This window comes from Pecten maximus, chromosome 7 (assembly GCF_902652985.1).
Source record: "Pecten maximus chromosome 7, xPecMax1.1, whole genome shotgun sequence".
Taxonomy (NCBI): domain Eukaryota; kingdom Metazoa; phylum Mollusca; class Bivalvia; order Pectinida; family Pectinidae; genus Pecten; species Pecten maximus.
The window spans coordinates 20,550,014-20,567,284 of NC_047021.1; the positions used below are offsets into that span (position 1 = coordinate 20,550,014).

The window sequence follows — 17,271 nt, forward strand, 5'->3', positions numbered from 1 at the left end:
TTTATTCCCGTCATTGGAATATAAGCGGGCATGGTGTAGATGCCTTTACTGCCGATTGGTTCGGTATTAACGGGTGGTTTGTACCCCCAGTGTGTATTGTACATAGAGTACTGAAGTACATGCGCCAGTGTTGTGCGTATGGGACTATGGTGGTACCGTTATGGAGGTCCGCGAGTTTTTGGCCTTTTTTATGTCCTACTGGTGACGGGTACATTAGCGAGGTGGTGGGTATGGTGAATTTGCCTACTAACAAGGAATCGTATGACCCCGGGAGAGGGAATAAATTCTTATTCGGAAACGTGGACCTCCCGTTCAAAATGCTAGCTTTGAGGCTGGACTTTCGAGGTGGCAATACTAATATGTAGTAGCTGGTGGCGGTATAGTTAGGTTGGACGCTAGTAAATGTATGTACTGGTACTGTTAGTAGAAAGAGACTTGAGTGTGATTTGTATTATTTTCTTTGTGTTTGCTAAAATTCTATGCTTTCATGATTATTTAGATTTTGCTATACATATGTTTTTGCAGGCTTTCAAAGACGATCTATCGAGTTTGCCGGGTAAATTAGCCGACAGTGTAGCTTTACTACCGGACTTGTTGACAGAGTGTAAAGCCGCTGCAACCGCTAAGATGTATCATCACGGGTTTCTAAGATGGAGGAGTTGGGCCAAAAGCAATGGTTTGACGGACAGGGACTGCTTTCCCGCCAAATCTATTCATGTGTCGTTATATATCGCGTCATTAGTACAGCAAGTGAGTACTCCCAGTCCTGTTTTAACAGCTTTTTACAGTATCAAGTGGGCCCATAACGTTGTGGGTATTCCATCGCCAACTGATTCATATCTAGTTAGGAACATTCTGGAAGGAGCTAAGAGACGTTTATCCGTCCCAAAAGTTAAAAAGGATCCAATTACTCCGGAGATTTTAGGGAAGATGTTTGACAGATTTAATGGTGACATTAACTTATACAATCAGCGAACTGTATGTGCATGCTTATTAGGGTATGCAGGGTTTTTCAGAGTTTCAGAGCTTTTGGCTTTGAAAAAACGTGATTTTCAGATGTTTGAGACACATATGTTGATTGAAATTCATCAGAGTAAGACTGACATTTATAGAGACGGGGATCATGTAGTTATTGCGCGAACGAGCACTCGGCTGTGCCCTGTGTCTAATATCGAACGGTTTTTCGGTATGTGTAATCTGAGTTCTGATGATTTCATTTTTCAGACGATATCGAAAACATCCAGCGGGTATGTTTTTCGTTGCGGTAATAGACCTTTATCTTACACGAGAATGAGAGAGTTGTTTATTGAGGCTTTTAGTCCGTTTGTTTCGGATATTAAACGGTATGGCCTGCATAGTCTTAGATCTGGTGGAGCTACCAGCGCGGCGAACGCGGGTATCGCGGACAGAATGTTCAAACGACACGGCAGATGGCGCTCCGAAAACGCCAAAGATGGCTATGTTAAAGATTCTTTAGAGCAGAGATTATTAGTATCTAAGAATATAGGCATATGACAAGTTGTTTTTTGTTGTTGTTTTTTTTCCGTGAAAGATCTTCCTTCTCCCTTTCTTTGATTCAGCCTCGGCGTGGTCGAGCCTTTGCAATTTATTTTGGAGTTGTGTTATTTCTTGATATGAGATTATACGTAGGTTTTTGGACCGATACAGAGTCATTGGAGAAATATAATTTCTTTCGGTTGAATGCAATGAATTAGAATGAAATTGTTTTCTCCTATTATGGAGAGGGCCGCTGGGTGGCGTACCCGTGTCGGGTAGCGGAAAGTGCCGAAAGTTTCCGAGTAAGAAATCAGGTGTGCAGGTAGCGCACGTGCATTGTTCATTCAGCGAGACCACGTTGAAGGCTAAACACCTGTGCTAGTGTTACGAATTTTTTTTTTTTACGAGTATGTATTTTGAAATCTTCCAGTGTTTTGTCAGGAACAAGGGGAGAAGGAGGAATTTTATTTCAGGGGTTTAATATTTTCTTAGATTTTGGTGGTTTAAATTCAGAGAGTGGTGTACATGTATGTTGATGTATAAGAGTATTGTACACATTTGTCGGTAATAAACGAACTAGCACTCGGCGTGGTCGAGCCTTTGCAATTTATTTTGGAGTTGTGTTATTTCTTGATATGAGATTATACGTAGGTTTTTGGACCGATACAGAGTCATTGGAGAATCCGACATTTGTCTTGACTGCGTTAACGAGTTCGTGATTAAATCATTATCCTTCTGTTTGGGTAGATGACCTACTGCCACACCAAGCTTACGACTACACGTCACGTGTTGTTTTCACGGACTGTTGACCGGACATTGATAGGCCTGATCACACCATTTCTGGACACAACCTGATTCATTGTCATGAAGATTTTACTACTATGATATGATTTTGGGAAATTGCACTGTATCGCAAGTTAAAATCCAGTTTTTCTTTAAACACGGTTTGTTAATGTCAATTTTATTGAAAATTCGATACAAAATGTGTTCGCTTTATAATCTTTTAAAATAATGTCGCCAATTTCACTTTTCGTGCACTTTGCACTTTTTCATTGTCATTGGCTATTGATATATTGATGTATATTTGATAATCTGTATGTATTGTGCCCGTGAAATTCATCTTATCGGCGATGGCGCTCTATATATCCGTCTTTATCTGATCAGGGCCCAGTTGTTCAAAAGGTGATTAAGTTAATCGCAGTTTAACGATAAAATCATGACCGAGTCATTTCTGTTATAACTAATGACTAAAACTCGCCAGTCTTTTCATACCTGCCTATTTTAAAGAATACATACACACAGGTTTTGAAGTAAAGGAGCATTGACATTTTCACTAATCAAGTGATTAATTATATATGCTAATCATGCACCTTTTGAACAACTGGGCCCTAAGCTGTAATGAAAACCTAACCCATGAAGGTGATTTACTTTTGTGAGATCTACTTGAGGACCTTTGAAATCTGTGAGAGTTTCATTTTCTCTCCATTTCCTAGCTACTGTTTATGCACTAATGCATCATCTTAGTTGACAATGCTGACTGGGGTTTTGTCCTGTCGGAGATGTCCAAGGATCCTGTCCTGTTTCCGGAACAGACAACTCGGTAGAAAATAATTAATTACTGCTTTCTACTTGATGTTCAGCTTTCAGGATGACAAGTGTTGTATCTACTTTACCCTACCACAGAACATGATAACTCGCTTTTATCCCGTCTTCGTAGCTGTTACCATGGCTGACATTTCTCGGAAATGATAAGCTAAGAAAAATCACATTACGCTTAGTTACTCTAAGTACATTGGATACACGAAGATTAACTTAATAAACTTTACAAAACTGCATCCTACAGCCACCCCTCTAGAGCTCATCAATGGGCCTAACATTAAAATATCGCAGAGAGAAGATTCGAAAATCCAAATCGGCCTAAACATGGAGAGTTAAGTGAACTGTAATCACGGAAAAAATCCGGAACTTTTTGTGTGTAGTTATTTGACTTTTCATCGGTTGACCTTCAACCTCGTGCGTTCATCTTCTGTTGGTGCATTTAATATATCTATTGTTGGTGCCTTTAATATATCTTCTGTTGGTGCCTGTACTATATCTTCTGTTGGTGCCTGTAATATATCTTCTGTTGGTGTTTATAATATATCTTCTGTTGGTGCCTTTAATATATCTTCTGTTGGTGCCTGTACTATATCTTCTGTTGGTGCCTGTAATATATCTTCTGTTGGTGCCTGTACTATATCTTCTGTTGGTGCCTGTACTATATCTTCTGTTGGTGCCTGTACTATATCTTCTGTTGGTGCCTTTAATATATCTTCTGTTGATGCCTGTACTATATCTTCTGTTGGTGCCTGTAATATATCTTCTGTTGGTGTTTATAATATATCTTCTGTTGGTGTTTATAATATATCTTCTGTTGGTGTCTATAATATATCTTCTGTTGGTGCCTGTACTATATCTTCTGTTGGTGCCTGTACTATATCTTCTGTTGGTGCCTTTAATATATCTTCTGTCGGTGCCTGTACTATATCTTCTGTTGGTGCCTTTAATATATCTTCTGTTGGTGCCTGTACTATATCTTCTGTTGGTGCCTTTAATATATCTTCTGTTGGTGCCTGTACTATATCTTCTGTTGGTGCCTTTAATATATCTTCTGTCGGTGCCTGTACTATATCTTCTGTTGGTGCCTGTACTATATCTTCTGTTGGTGCCTGTACTATATCTTCTGTTGGTGCCTGTACTATATCTTCTGTTGGTGCCTGTAATATATCTTCTGTTGGTGCCTTTAGTATATCTTCTGTTGGTGCCTGTACTATATCTTCTGTTGGTGCCTGTACTATATCTTCTGTTGGTGCCTTTAGTATATCTTCTGTTGGTGCCTGTACTATATCTTCTGTTGGTGCCTGTACTATATCTTCTGTTGGTGCCTGTACTATATCTTCTGTTGGTGCCTGTACTATATCTTCTGTTGGTGTCTATAATATATCCTCTGTTGGTGCCTGTACTATATCTTCTGTTGGTGCCTGTACTATATCTAATGTCGGTGCCTGTAATATATCTTCTGTTGGTGCCTTTGATATATATTTATTTTAATATGGTAGTTATTTGGGATAATTGTTGTATTTGGCGGACTTCTTGTGATGTACGCATTAATGGAATTATAGGCAATAAATTAATTAAATGTAATTGTTTTTGTAGTGATGCAAGTTTGTTCATAAACTTACTCTCTCGTGTAACCTGATGTAATATAATGATAAATTCATGACATTAAAAACTCTTTGTTGCTATATCCGCATTGAATACTCATGTTATGGCACAAGTATTATACTAATACACGAACACTTCCCATTATGTACAAAACTATACACGAAATAAGAAGTGTACTTTAATTAAAAGCTCGGCCGATCGAGGTTAGACACAGCCTAGATTTATTGTTTTAAAACGCCTCAAATCTAATTAAAATAAGCATACTTGAACTTATTTAGAAGATAACAATATCATTATTTTTATCAATTCGCAAAAAGAAAGAAAACTTTTAAACTATAAATATAGAAATCCGATATGGCTGAGTTTGCAGGGTCACCCGGCATGTGCGACGGTGAATCTCTCATGGTTGACCGAGTTGTGGGTATTTCTATTTAAGTCCCCTACCTAAAGCCTGAGAGAACACATTGGGCCCACGCCTGGGAGTTTACGGAGGATTACAACCATCATGTCTGGATCAAGTAAGTACCTAGATAATGTATATACTTATTAACGAAAACTGCTGTGGAGAATTCGTTATTGACAGATAAGTAAGAATGTAACATATGGTAAACAACAACACCATCACAAAATAATAGGAATGATAAATGACCACGATGTGTGTTTTCGGTACCCGTTCCGAATCCACATAACTTATACAAAGATGACCACCGGAAACTTTTTAGTGCATTATGAGAATAGAAATTGGCCACCATGCACCTGTTTCACATTGACATCATTTTGCTTGTTTTCATTAACGCACTTAGGATAATATTAATTAGTACAATGATAATACAATATCCATTTAGAACTATTCCCAACCTCGTGGCGAGGTCTTTATACAGAGTGCATCTAATAATGAAAAGAAAATATGATAAAAAAATGATACATTTTGAAGAATCATTAATATTTTAAGCTATTGAAAATGAGCTAGTTGTTGGACACCACCACTCCTGTAAACATAACTAATAAGGAAGCTATTTATTGTAAACTGTTCTTGAAACCCAATACTAAAGTGACTACTTTGATTGAAATATGGGAATATTGAACCTCCTCCATACGGTACGTGACATTTCCTTTTTAAGTCTACTACGTCGCCTCCAAGGTATCGTTAATTCCTCGCAGGACGACAGTGGTTTGACTGTAACTAACTCCCACATTGTACTATTAAAGTAGACACTGGACCTTTATTGTGTACAAAATAAACATTGCGTGTTGTGGAAAATGAAGGGGGATCTAGATGTTTGTCATATGACACGGTATTGTACGTGTCTATAGACATAATGGACGCATAGAATGACAGCAGGAAAACACGTTATATGGTACGGGGCTTACAGAATCACTGTACCCTACTGACGCGGATAAAGCTATTTACAATTAGGCAGTATGTTTATCATACAGTAAAAAAATCGCAGACTGTGATCAAGATGCTCATTGCATTTTAATGTAAGATCATATTGTGATACATGTCATTAATGTTATAACGAGGGGAGCATATACCATTATATTACAACAGAAAAAAACGTTATGTACGTGATCTGATTGTTAATAACACATATTTACAATATAATGTACAACAATGTGAACAAAATTGTACATGTTTTAATTACTTTTCTGACTCAGATAAAAAATAACAAGTAATAAGTAATAATAAGTAATAATGGGACAAAAAGGAAGCACATGGACCTCCAACTTTTATGGCAGTTTTAGAAAGATAAAGTGTTTTCTTTTGATCTGCTAAATATTTTAAAACGCTGAATAGCAGATTTATATATATATAAAGTGTTATATCTGCGAAAGAATTAGTATTTTTCCACTGAAAATAAGGGGGTAAGAATAACTCGAATTCCTATTCAGAGTTAAATAAGCAGGTTAAATTTAACTGTCATGTTTTAAAAGGAAACACTGTTTTTGAGAGTTATGCAAGCATGCATACATATCTATCAACACAAATGGAGGATATTACGTGGATTTGTCATTACAGAGATGTACACCCTTAAGACGTTGGAATGGTGAGACAGAGCGGCTCAGTAGGTCTCAGTATCTCACTACATGTTGATCTAACAGTGGCGCCTGAAGATTCCGAGATATTCTTCCGTGTGTTCTATCTACGGGGCAATAATGCGATCAAAATAGATATTCTGTCCCCATTAAGATCTGAACGTTTCCCTTTCTTTCCTCGCTATTCTGTCTTTCTTTGCTTTGGTTTCGTACATCAGATGTCTCTTGACACCTACCCTCATATGACACTTGCTGTGGCGAGTACGTTAAGCCCCTAAACAATGGATACAATATCTTAATATTAGATACAGAATTAGGTATAGTATTAGATACAGTGTTAGATATACTTATAGATACAATATTAGATACAGTATCAAATATAGTAATAGATACAGTATTAGAAAGAGTATTAGATTTAGTACAAGACACATTATAAGATAGAGTAATAGATACAGTGTTAGATATAGTGAAACATAGGGTATTATATATATCATTAGATACACTATTAGTTACAGAAATAGATACAGTACTATATACAGTATTAGATACATTATTAGATATATCATTATATACAATATTATATATATCATTAGATACTCTATCATACACAGTGTTAGGTATAGTATTATATTTAGTATAAGATATATTATTAGTTTCATAGATACAGTATTAACAGTATAAGATACATAGATACAGTATTAAACAGTATAAGATACATCTACAAGCCTATAATGACTATACAATTGCATCATATAGCTGTTTTCGCGATTCGATGATACGGCAGTGATGTTGAGGAACAAGAGTGACAATCCACAAGGAAAAGTATCCCAATTGTTTATCGGACTAAGCGAAGTGATGCAGTACTAGATGCCGTAGTGTTACTATGTACAATATTGCGTAGGGAAAACGACATCACACCCAAGCACAACATCGGAATTGTTACAACCAGTCGTATTTTTTTCTCCGTCGACTTCATCGATATCCTTTACTGCCTACTCCGGTTAAACCACGGCGAGGTATATCGGTAGTATGAAACTAGAAACTTGTATTGTTTACTCCGGTTAAACCTCGCGAGGTACATCGGTAGTATGAACCGGTTAAACCATGGCGAGTTACATCGGTAGTATGAAACTAGAATCTTTTATTGTTTGCTCCGGTTAAACCCTGGCGAGGTACATCGGTAGTATAAAACTAGAAACGTGTATTATCTACTCCGGTTAAACCTCGGCGAGGTACATCGTTAGTATGAAGCTAGAAACTTTAATTCTGATATGAATATAGATCTGCTACTTAACAAACTGTGTACTCAGAAGATAGCACCCTTGCATAATTACTACTATTACCTCTTTCGTATTAAGTGTTTTCCTTCCTATTTATAGCGAAAGATAACAAAAAAACCTTCATTCATCGGTCAAGAAAATCGGTTAAATATTGCATGGTTTAAATGCAAATAGTTTAAATTAATTCAAGGCAGTGACTTCTCATAATATTTTATTTCTCGTAACGTTTTATCTTCTAATATGGAGTTTCACTCAATAACCATCGCGTCCAATTAATTCAACATCACGTTTAACAAAGGACACTGTAGAAACGAAGGATTTCGGGAGACTTAATAGAGTCAGCCATCGGTATAGATCCTGTACTTAGGGAGTATTGTCTTTCCAATATAAAATGTAAGTATAAAAACTGGTATTCGGAATCGGTGTACCTTAGACATCTATGATATGCTTCACACTATGCAGCTTAAATCGTGTAATTACAACAGTTAAAGAAGTTTGGATAATTCGCTGTAAAAGATTCTTATTTATGAATTTTAGATATCGTTTTCGATTATACAAACATTGCCCGGCTTTATCAAAAGTTAAAAGCAGTACATTTATGAAGAAATGAAACAGTAATGTGTGTTATCTAAACAATAAATCCAAGAGAGATTTTAGCGCCCACCACTGAATGATCTTTATTGGTTCTATGATACATCCCCTATTCCACTTATCTGATAACAAGGAGACCATGTATATGAACTCCAAGAGAGATATTAGAAAATAATTTTCAGTGAATAAGAAATAGCAAAGCTAAACTTCAACCTTCAGCCATTTCTCTTTCTGGATCAGGCTCAAAATCAAAAGAGAGCAACTAGGGACGAAGAGAAACCTATACATGTACATGATGTAAGAGACTATATATGAACTCTAAGAGATACCTACGGAGAATTTTGTTTTTGTGATTTAGAAATCATAATTCTATATTTCATCTGTAAGACATTTTGTTTTCTGAATCCGACTCAAATTCAAACTGTACTGTATTATACGGGCAGGTCAGTAATGACCCCATCAAGGGATCAAAATATTAGCTGGGCTAACGGAAATGAAAATAACGGTATACAACTCTTTTGAGACTTGATTAGTTTTATTTAAATACAAAATTCTTCCTCCACTATGAACCAGGATCATCGTCAGAGATCCACTTTGTCCCTGACCTTTGGAACAAAATGTCCTTTTACCTTTGGCCTAGTATTTCATCTTAGGAAAGTTGACTTCATGTTTATTTCCGCCAACTTTGCTTCATAATGTCTTCACAATATGTTAACAAACGTTGATGTTTTATCATTGAAAAGATACAAACATTACGATGACTTTTCACCCAGTGACATTGGCCTTAGACCTAGTGACCTTGACCTTTGGTCAGTTGTTTCTTTTGATTCTCAACAATATTGCTTCATCATGTCATGACAAAAAATCAGTAAAAAGATACAAAATTTGACCATGGCATTTGACCCAGTGACATTGACCTTTTGCCATTTGACTCTTCATTTAATTTAACCAAATGTACTTCAAAATGTCATAACAATTTATCAGTGAAAAGATACAAAATTTGACCTGGGCATTCGACGTAATGGCCATGACCTTTGATGCAGTGACCTTGTCATTTAATCCCTTGTTTAACTTTGACAAAATTTGCTCCATCGTGTTATGACAAAATATTCATCAAAGACAAATTTCAAAACTTTGACCTTTGTCCCGATGATCTTGACCTTTGATAAGTTTATTACATTTTGAAATACAGGGACCGTAAATAGGGACCTATGGGAATTTACATACGAAGTTTCAGAAAAAGTAATTCCAGTTCTTCTCTTGAATTAGTGATAACAATTTTCCATCGACAAATTCCAAGATGGCCACCTGGCGGTCATCTTTTTTTCCAGATCAGGCTCAAAACCAAATGGAGACAATAAGCAACTAACAGAAATCAACGCATGAAGTTTGAGAAAAACAATCTCATTTCTTCTCAAGAAATAGCAATTAATAACAAGGGTTGTTTACGGACAAACGACGGGCCACGGATACAGGGCGATTAGAATAGCCACTGATGGTGGGATAATAACAAAAATTGTATCGGATAAATTTTGCAGAACCCGAAATCAAAATCTTTATACAAACTCTTACTTACAACGCAACCAGCAGGGACAGCTTAGAGCTAACCTGTGTGGTTATTGATATTATTTCAATTTCCCATTTGTTAATTTTCATTTTCTTGAGAGTAACATCCCTGCTTACCCTACTAACAGTGTTAACATTTCCAAGTTGGTTCTATATTGAAGGGCTTGTTCCCGTTATCCTGATTTCCGTAACATATATTTACGACATCACCATCCTAGATATAACTTGACACGGATTTGACCTCGATATGTACGACGAGTGACTTTAAAGGGATTTGACCTATATATGTACGGAGAGTTTAGTAAATGATACACAAATAATAAAAGCACTTCCTTCATATACCTATACATTGGATATATATACGCATTTTGATTAAATTTAACTTAACTTTTCTGCCAGTTGTGCACATGGAAGCCGGTCTGGCCTGGAGTGGCGGGGAGTACGTCTATTCCTATGCTCATCTCAGCAAGTGGATTGGCCCATTAGAAGGTGGATCATTCCCCCCCCCCCCCCCCCCCTTTTTTTTTTTTTTGCTTTTGCACTCAGGATTAGGTTTATTCTATCATTAGTATATCTATAAGTTCTCGATGAAATGGTTTATCATTTCCTTATTTTCGAAAATATTTTTTCAATTCATATTTCAATGGCTAATAAATTTCCTTTTTTGATCACTCAAGTGGAAAATTTCGTATATTGTGAAACCAAATCATGTGTAAAATCATGTTGACTTTATTGTATATCTTTTGACCAATTTTGTAGCCAAGTACTATATATTGCAGCTTCTTTAGATCCACTTTGAATCAAACTTATATAAAAATAAGCTTATTCCAAAATCTTTCAAAAATTTTGCATTCTATAATATAATGATTATAATTCTCTATTACACCACAAATATTACACAAATTGATTTCTTTCATTCCATTTGTGGAGGTGATATCTAAATTATATTTCAAGTTATTAAATATAAATTTAAGGAAATCCTTAAAAATTTGTGATACTTTTATGTCAAATTGCTTCCGTCAATATTCGAAACTGTGTGTATTTTTATACAAACTTTTGTTATTTTCCTTATCTAGAGGTAGGTATGTGTTTGTGTTTTGGTCATTGAGAGCTAATATTTCTAAAGTTTTAATCCATGTTTTTTTTTCGATTCCAATTTCTATAAAGAATATGCCGCCATTGTATTCCATATTTATCAAGGATTTAACAGCTTTTTGTACATTCTAGAGATGGCCCGCTACAAGTTGTGGGCTAGATGTGGTTGTGGTCATTTGATAGTAGATAATTTAACATTATTCTCATTATTCAAGGTACGGTGGCTGGAAATGGACAGACAAAACGTGTAACTAGTAGAATTTTCTATTTACGTTATTATCTTGTAAAAACGTGTTTTTGACAAAAAAGTATTTGACACAGAATGTTTACGTACGATATATTGCATGCAATAAGTGCACTACATACCGGAGGGTTAACACAATATATTACTTACATAATGCGTTGACAAAACGTGTCACTCTCGTAGTCGGCGCTTGGTTTTCGTATTTAGCAGATAAATCAACAAAGGTTTTTAACACTCAATTAAACCGTAATGTTTACATCTTTATAATCGTCGTCGAACCGGTTTCTGCAAACATTGTACTTTTTAACAAGCTGCTACGTCAACAATTATATAGATAACAATTGAACAAATATTTACCATGAGAACGCGAGACGGCTTGTTGTCCTTAGTCAGCCAACAATAAGATATTATAATACATAATATTATGTATGATGGTATTATATAAAAAGTGTGTGCGGATATTTCAGATAAAATGGTGAAGTCTCGAATGAGTTGTTAAATAGCGATAAGGATGCCAGTGTGTTTCTAGACGATGGTTCATATATCACACGTTGTCCTGGAAACGTACTGAACTAATAAAGAGTTTTTGTATCCGTTCCTCACAGTTAAGCTTTATGATGAAGCTAAAACTCACTGGATTGATTCACCTAATATATCTACAATAGAGATGACATTATGAAAAGAACGTCAGAGAAAAATAAACTGAATAAAAGGTGCAGGTCGTTCTTGAGTTATCCAGGCAGCGTTGGTTTAGATGATATATGGGAGAAAGCTGGTTGCCAGGAGAATGAACACAAGATATAGGAAATGACTGGTATGAGGACCACACGAACCTTCGAGGGAGCAACTTCGTCTATACATCATGTAATTTAATAAGATGGCCGTATAAAGTACAAATGCTAGGATATTAAAATACATCTACAATGGTCGTCAATGAGACACATTATATATAATATTGATAGAATTGATAAGAGAAAGTGTGATCTGATAATGCACGTGCTCGGATGCATATTATTTGGGACATTACGATTTTTATCATTATTTTATGAATTTAAGCTTTTGACTTGAAGAAAAAATAAATAAAACCTGAACTGCAACATTCTCTCGGGTAGGTTATAGTTGTGAGTCTAAATCTGGTGAGCCTATTTATACCAGAACACGTAATATGACTACCGTGGTGAAGATCTTGTTGATTAATATCTTCTAGTAAAGACAGAAAAACGAATCCTCTCAGATTCCACATTAGCCTCAGAGTTGTGTATAGAATATTTGAATATAACAGAATCCACGCATTTGATATTATCATCTTTAGAAGATATTGGCAAGTAATGGTAATTTTAACCTAGAATCATAGTATTCGTCCTGCTATCTTTCACGATTTAAAAGTGCACATTTTTTCGTCCATAAAGAGCATTTAAAAGCTTTCTAAACCCCCCTCCCCAAAGAGTTAGTTGACTTACCCAAAGTTGTTTTGAGAGTGATTACCCTTCCCTTACCCTGCAACAAGATATCTAGACTAAAGACATGACTAATGTAATTTTACATAATTGCTTCGCAATTGTTGTAAAGTAAATAAATTTTACATTTTACATCATACAATGACACAAGGCCATTAAAACGACAATACGCCTAACATATGTATAACTCCTGGTAATAAACCATCCCGGGTAGCCTGACATTTGCCATATACATGTGTTATATATCTCATGACAGGTATTGTCGGTCCGCATGTCTGGCTTGTTTCTGTCTGAGATACTAGATGTACAAATATTAACAGGACAGCAACAATGATGCAATTTTCTCGGTGAAATAACCTTGTGCGCAATTTGATGTTTGTCTACAAAGCTCTGGTATTTAAATCGGACATAGATACCATATCATTACAGTTCGGTGGTCACATTTACGTTTTCAGAGTTTCTTTTTAAAATATATGTAATAAAAGTTATGGTTTAAAATGCCGACCTTACCGACATTATGGTTAAACAATTGGAACAGCCTGTAATCGCGTGCAGATTGCATTGATAAAGAAAATATATATTCGTTTTTAATCATCATTTATTATATAAAAATCATGCTATTTATTATCTTGTGTTTTATTGAACAACATTATGACAAATTACGAAGTATACTTTTCGAATCGGTGTGGATAAATCCACTGTTCGCCATTTGCATTCGACCGCGTCGATGTTGGAAATTGAAAGTGTAGCTTTAATTGCAAAAAGTGTGGAGTGAACGTCTTCATCTACTGCATAGAGACATGCATAGGGGTGTGTAGCCAATAGGCCAGGTCATCGGGCCTATCAACGTTGGCGTAAACATTGCTGTATTGTAACGGGGGGTGGAACACAGGGGCCCATCACTAGTGTAGACTTCGCTTGAGTTGTCTGTTTACTTATCACTCAAGCGAATGGAAACAATACATAGCGAACGTGCCTATGATACAGTCATACTATACGACTAAAGAGAACATATTTATCTTAGTGTGGGTATTATTAATATCAATGTGCCGTCCCTCGAAATTCGATCATTCACACATTGAATGGCTGTGTTGCAGAGTTAAAGTATATTCATACGAATGGAATGATGTAACGATTTGGGTGTCAGTTATAATCTCATAGACTGCCAATCGATCTAGTTACTTGAATCGTGGCTTTGCCATCCAAAATGTAAATGTATAGATGTAATTTTATGGCTATAGTTCTCATTAAAATGTAATTAGATTCATACTGATTGAAATGGAATAGAATTTCTGAAATCAAAATTGAATGAATAAAATATTTTGTCCTTTCGTTTGATAAATCGTACAAGTATAAAGCATATATCGAATTCTCAAAACTATTGAGCAAGAAAATACTTGTATGTAGATAAAGAAGCATTCAATACTTAAGTGATTACTACAATAATATTGTCTCTTTTGGCCTGAAACGGGCCAAAAGTTGGAGAGATCTTAGTTACTCTTTCAGTCAAAATTTTTTAGATACTTATAAATACTTAGTCGTTTTTCGCTTTTTTTGTTGTTTCAGATAGTACACAAATACTGAATGTAGCAGATCTAGGAGAGGAAGTGTCTAACAGAAGACGTTTTTCTTTCACTTTAGACAGATTATTCAAACGAAAATCTCCTTCAGGGTCTTCTCCATCAAATATTGGAATGATTGATATGCATAAGGAGGAGACAGATGGGGACTATACCGACGATAGCGGTGAATCGGACAGCAATGCGGATACTGAAGCAATGACTCTATGGACAGGTATGGAAGGACATACTAACAATCAGTTCATATTTGATGATCAGTGTCAACTTGACAATTTACAGCCGGAAGTAGTTCTGACATTCCCGAATAGTAAAAAAGTTGGTTCCCTTAGTGACGCGAGTGACGTTATGTACATTAGCGACGGAAGGAGTCTTGTCGTCGACATGATAGGTAATCGTGTGCTACATTTTGACAAACGTGGAATTTCATCAATTGCTTACAGCACTGAAGACATGGTTGAACCATGGGCTGTGGCGGTCAACACAGAGGACGTGATTCACGTTACTGCGAGGAAAACTAAATGTGTAACGAGATTTTTAAAGAATGGAGAAATTATAACACCAATCAAAAACGTGAATTTTACGACACCCTCTGGGGTAGCTATTGGTAAGAATGACCAAATATTTGTGTCTGATGTAACAACAAATCTGCTAACTGCTCATGAGACGGATGGCACGTTTATCTCGACCATTGGCAGCAGTATGTCCCCCATTCAACATCTGGACAGGCCCAGGTACGTTACCGTCGACAATAGCAATAACATCATTGTAAGTGATTCAGGACATCATTCTATCAAGGTGTTTGATTCAGAAGGTAACTTTGTAAACAAAATTGGTGAGCGCGGAAAAGGTGAAGGACAGTTAAAATTCCCGTATGGTGTATGTACGGACACTTCAGACAACATTATTGTTGCCGATCATTACAACGATCGAGTGTCTTTCTTTTCCAAGTCTGGGCAATTCATACGCCATCTTGTGACGTCACTAGATGGATTAACTCATCCACAAGGCCTATGTTTGACATCAAATCTTAGACTACTCGTGACCCACGGGGGACTCAAAGCGCACGAAGTTCTGGTGTACGATCTGCGAAATAACACAAGATCAGACACCACGTCATCAGATACCGTGGTTTTAGTGTGACGTCATCGTTTGTTGTATCTTGTATATTTTTATTACTGATGATTGACAAAACCGGCCAATCAACCTGTTTGCCGTTTACTTACCAAACTAGTTCTAATGTCTTAGTTCGCAAGTTGTTCAGACTCACCTTTCTATGTACCGGGATGCAGATTGTTAAATATCTTTTTACAATGACTTCTTGCTGTTTCTCTGTTAAGTTTGTAATTAAAACTCACAAGGATGAACAAGAACAATATTCAGTGTGTTTGTTTGGGGTTTGGGTGGGATGGGATGGGGTGTGGTGATGGTAATGGCAGTGGTGTTGAATATTAAATAATATCAAATGCTTAAACAATTTAGGTAAGGTCTCCCTTAAGTAAAATGAATTTTGGCAATGTAAGCAGTGACATCGTGTTAAAAAAGCATTAGCCATTTTATTTGAGTCCTGTTATTCCAGCAACTGGTATGTTTTGTACATTGCACATGTAAGCTGTGTGTGGATATCATTGAAGTAACTGTTGAAAAGTAACATGAAGTCAAACATATTTATGTCACACAAAATAATAAATAGATAAATGAGAGTTGGTCATTTGTAGCTAAAGTAGTATTTTCTATTTTCATATGGCTTACATGGAATATCCATGACAACTAATGTCCCGGTATATCTAACAATTCATAAACAGAAAGCTGAAAAGTCACTTTGATGTTGTTTTATTTTTTAAAGATTATTTTTGATTTACAATTTTATATAAATTTTCTAAAACAACAGACACTGTTTTCGACCCAAAACATCTATGAACCTGTGTATTAATGAATAAAGATAATAAATTAAAAAAAAAAAAAGAATTTTGCATACTATTAGAGCGAACCACGAATCATAGAAAAAAGAATGAGAGCAGCCAATTCGATGACTGGTTCCCGATACAAAATAAAAGGGTGAGCAGATGGAATATAAAAACCTTGTAGATTTAAATGAAAGATAAAACCATCCGAAGGTCAAAAACTATAGGCGGTAGTATTCCTTATGTACTTTGTATGTACTTTCTGTATAATGGCGAACATTTTCCGAAAGCCAGCGAGAGACCGAGAAATTTGAATGCGGGTCAGGTTAAATGATTTTGGTGTCGGGTTATTTCTCTATAATAAACCATTGAGAACAATAGCTTAGACATGTGTTCGGTCAAACAACCATACCTGTATTCAGTCAAAAATAAGTCACCTGTGAAATAGGTCATGGCCGTGTGTGTAATTAAAGCTACGACCACTAGGGTAGATCACAGGCGCTTGCATAGAAAATGAGAATTAAAAAAAACATATCAATGGTATATGTACTGTGCTTAACAGATTACACATACCACTGACATATCAAAAAAAAAATAAAAAAAATTGAAAATCACATTTTCTATGCAAGCGCCTGTGGGGTAGATTGAGAGGGTACAAGTATTACAGGTCAGCTCGCCCTAGCTGCGATAACGTAGCTCTGGACGACGGACGGGCAATTTCTGATAGATGGTCGTCGGAGAGCAGTGTAGGCAGGGTATGCATATATCAGTCCGGTGATGTAAGTATCATACAGTCTCATTGTTCTATAAAAGTAGGGA

The 17,271-nt window shown here is 36.1% G+C and overlaps 2 protein-coding genes across 2 annotated transcripts; one reads left to right on the forward strand and one right to left on the reverse strand.

Moving 5' to 3' along the window:
• Positions 1-3,629: 3,629 nt before the first annotated feature.
• LOC117331121 (RNA-binding protein 12B-like) lies at positions 3,630-5,205 on the reverse strand. The gene is made up of 3 exons (XM_033889715.1): positions 5,176-5,205; positions 3,948-4,469; positions 3,630-3,845 (listed from the first exon to the last, which is right to left on the reverse strand). The coding sequence occupies exons 1-3, from the start codon at positions 5,203-5,205 to the stop codon at positions 3,630-3,632; spliced, it is 768 nt and encodes a 255-aa protein (XP_033745606.1).
• LOC117331862 (tripartite motif-containing protein 3-like) lies at positions 5,108-15,924 on the forward strand. Its single transcript, XM_033890816.1, has 2 exons — positions 5,108-5,219; positions 14,538-15,924. Exons 1-2 carry the CDS (start codon positions 5,207-5,209, stop codon positions 15,689-15,691), a joined length of 1,167 nt encoding a protein of 388 aa, XP_033746707.1. The 5' UTR covers positions 5,108-5,206; the 3' UTR covers positions 15,692-15,924.
• Positions 15,925-17,271: the final 1,347 nt, after the last annotated feature.

Bases quoted from the DNA above. Each gene is read 5' to 3' on its own strand.
- LOC117331121 (XM_033889715.1), bottom strand. From the start codon at position 5,205: ATGGTTGTAATCCTCCGTAAACTCCCAGGC. The intron at 4,470-5,175 runs GTGGGCCCAATG...GATATATTATAG, and splicing joins TCCTCCGTAAACTCCCAGGC to ACACCAACAGAAGATATAGT. The intron at 3,846-3,947 runs GTACAGGCACCA...GATATATTACAG, and splicing joins AGGCACCAACAGAAGATATA to GCACCAACAGAAGATATAGT.